Genomic DNA, 2,738 nt, shown 5'->3' with positions numbered 1-2,738 from the left:
TGGGCTGTCTGCCGGTCGCCCCCCCGTTAGCCCCCGTGTCGTTTCTCCGCAGCAAGACCAAGGTGAAAAGGAGAACCCCATGCGAGAGCTGCGGATCCGCAAGCTCTGCCTCAACATCTGCGTGGGGGAGAGCGGGGACAGGCTCACCCGAGCGGCCAAAGTGCTGGAGCAGCTGACGGGCCAGACCCCTGTCTTCTCCAAAGGTGAGGGGCGGGTTTGCCCGCCGGCCGCCGGGGCGGGCCGCAAAGGAGCGAGTTTGTTCTCCGGCTTCAGCAGCGGTGGTTTTCCTTCCTCTCCTGAGCATGCAGAGGGTGAAGCGGCAGCGTGACTGCCGGTGCAGAGGCTCCTTGGCAGGGCCAGTGTGGGGAGGGCTGCTCTGATGTGGGCCTTGTTGTGAGAATTGGGGGGCCTGAAATATTGAGGTGCTGGCGGTCGTTTCTGTCAGTTCAGTCCTGGCTCCAGGCTCGGACTGCTGCTCTGCCCTCATCCCCACAGAGGGTGCGTGTGGTTGCCTTGGTTCTTTTTTTTCTTTCCTTTAAAGTAATTTCTTTGGTCTTCTAAAGCAAGCTCTGAATCCCCCGCGGGGGAATTCTTTGAATAGCCTCTGAGTGTAATTATTGCTGCCCACAGCACGATACACTGTAAGATCCTTTGGCATCAGGAGAAACGAGAAGATTGCTGTTCATTGCACGGTTCGCGGGGCCAAAGCAGAGGAGATTCTGGAGAAGGGGTTGAAGGTGAGAAGTTGGCTGGTCTGGACGTTTGATTTGTGAAAGGACAAAACTTAATCCAAAGATGTATGCTTTGAAATGTTGCGTCTGATCTGGTTACGGGTCAGTCATGGGTGGGGGTTAAGGGTTGGGGTAGCAGCTTTGCCCGATGCACAGGCTGCTGTGTTTGTTCTGTGTCTCGCTCTGGTTGCTGTTTTATCCTTATTTAAGAGCTAGTGGGTGCAAGTTGCTGCTTTCTTTTGAGGTTCTGTCTTTGCTGCTGCGATTTGTGAGCAGGCTGTGGGAGCAAAATCTTGGGGCTAAAGACGTGGTAGCATGAGAGCGAGTTGTGGGTCTGGTAGCAGTTGGAACACACAGGACTTCTTGTTTTGTAGTTAAAAATGAAATAGTGACTGACAACAAATGTTTCAGGTGCGAGAATACGAGTTGAGAAAAAACAATTTCTCAGACACTGGGAACTTTGGCTTTGGAATCCAGGAGCACATCGATCTGGGGATTAAATACGATCCCAGTATTGGTATCTACGGCTTGGACTTTTACGTGGTGCGTATTTCCCGCTTCCCTGCAGCTACTGGGCTTGTGTGAAAGCTCTGGAAGGAACCTAAAGTGATAACTGGCTCACATGGATTTGCTGCCAAGTGCTGGAAGACAGAAAAATGTCAACAAAATCCAAGTCTAAACCGAGATTCCCAGGGCTGCCATAAAATCCCTGATTTATGACATGTCTCTCAAAGCCTCTTCAGAAACAAATACTGTTGCTCTTCCTGGTACTCCTGGGATAACACTGAAACAGCTGTGCTCGGCTGGGGAAGGAATGAGCAGCAAGGGCTTCAGGAATGCAGCCTGAAAGATGGGCTGCATTGCTGGAAGGTTCTCCCTGCGTTTAGAGGGCTGGGTCATGTAGCATGTTTGAGTCGTTCCATTCTGCTGTGCCTCACTCTAAATCTCTGGAATAGAGGGAAGCTGTTCCATACGTGTTAGCAATGCTGTTCAGTGTATCTTTTCTCAAGACGTGAGGCCTCTGGGTATGGAATAGTGTGTCTTCCACACTCATTTTGGTTTCTCCGAGTCAGTGTACGTGCCAAGTTGTCCAATCTAGGAGCTGTCCCTGTCAGTTGACCTGGCTGCTCAGAAGTTACTTAGTTTTCAGTTTACATTGAGGCTGTAGAAGATAATACTCTGTCTTGAATGTGACTCAGACAAGGAGATGTTACTGATGTGGAAATTCTAGCCTTTCCTCCTAGAAAACTGTCAAGTTTAAGAAAATAAATAAGTGCCAGAATGACATAGTGCTGTGGGTCTCCTCTCCTGGCAGGTGCTGGGCAGGCCTGGTTTCAGCATTGCTGACAAGAAACGCAGGACTGGCAACATTGGAGCCAAGCACAGAATTGGAAAGGAAGAAGCCATGCGCTGGTTTCAGCAGAAGGTAAAGTCCGTCTTTATTTTTGTATCCCAAGAGTTTCCTAGCAAGTATCAGCAAAATGCTTCACTGCCGAGGGACTGGAACAAGTCACCGGGCAGGAGGAGATCTTGACTGCTGCTTAAATCATTGATTTTTACTGCTCTGGGGCAGTAGAAGCTGCGTTTGAGCACAAGTGCTGTTTGTGCCCCTTTTTGGTTTCTGTGTGCTGAACTGAAAGAGCAGCTTTTGCAGGATAGCTGGAAGTATCAGCTTTTGTGTAAATCTGTCTCCCCCAGTTTTTGGAGGTGTTAACGTGTGCGTGGATCACAAGTGACAAGGCAGGGTTAGGGTTTGTTTATCTGACACAGCTCCTAGATCAGCTGCCAGACTTGGAGGATGGAGCGATCCAAATGAAAAGTTGTTGGGTTTATCTGTCCATAGCGCTCTCTGACACAGACTGGATAACGAATGGGAGATGCCGAAAGCTTGATGGGAAATGCTTGGAGATGGGGACTACTGATATTTTTTCAGAGGTGGAAAGGTGGGCAGTCTGTCTGGAGGCTCTTAATTGGCTACTCTGCCTAGATCTACGCTGGCCATGCCCT

At 49.9% G+C, this 2,738-nt stretch overlaps 1 protein-coding gene across 1 annotated transcript in view; it reads left to right on the top strand.

The window, feature by feature from the left end:
- RPL11 (ribosomal protein L11) overlaps positions 1-2,738 on the top strand; it is a 7,885-nt gene that overhangs the window by 4,700 nt on the left and 447 nt on the right. Inside the window, exons 3-6 of the mRNA XM_009332148.1 lie at positions 53-203; positions 631-737; positions 1,143-1,274; positions 2,047-2,157. Of these exons, the coding sequence (XP_009330423.1) occupies positions 53-203; positions 631-737; positions 1,143-1,274; positions 2,047-2,157 (501 nt within the window). The remainder of the gene's footprint in view (positions 1-52; positions 204-630; positions 738-1,142; positions 1,275-2,046; positions 2,158-2,738) is intronic.

This window comes from Pygoscelis adeliae, unplaced genomic scaffold (genome assembly GCF_000699105.1).
Source record: "Pygoscelis adeliae isolate BGI_AS28 unplaced genomic scaffold, ASM69910v1 Scaffold359, whole genome shotgun sequence".
NCBI lineage: Eukaryota > Metazoa > Chordata > Aves > Sphenisciformes > Spheniscidae > Pygoscelis > Pygoscelis adeliae.
The sequence above is the reverse complement of the archived record's forward strand: the minus strand, read 5'-3'. Positions and strand labels throughout refer to the sequence as shown.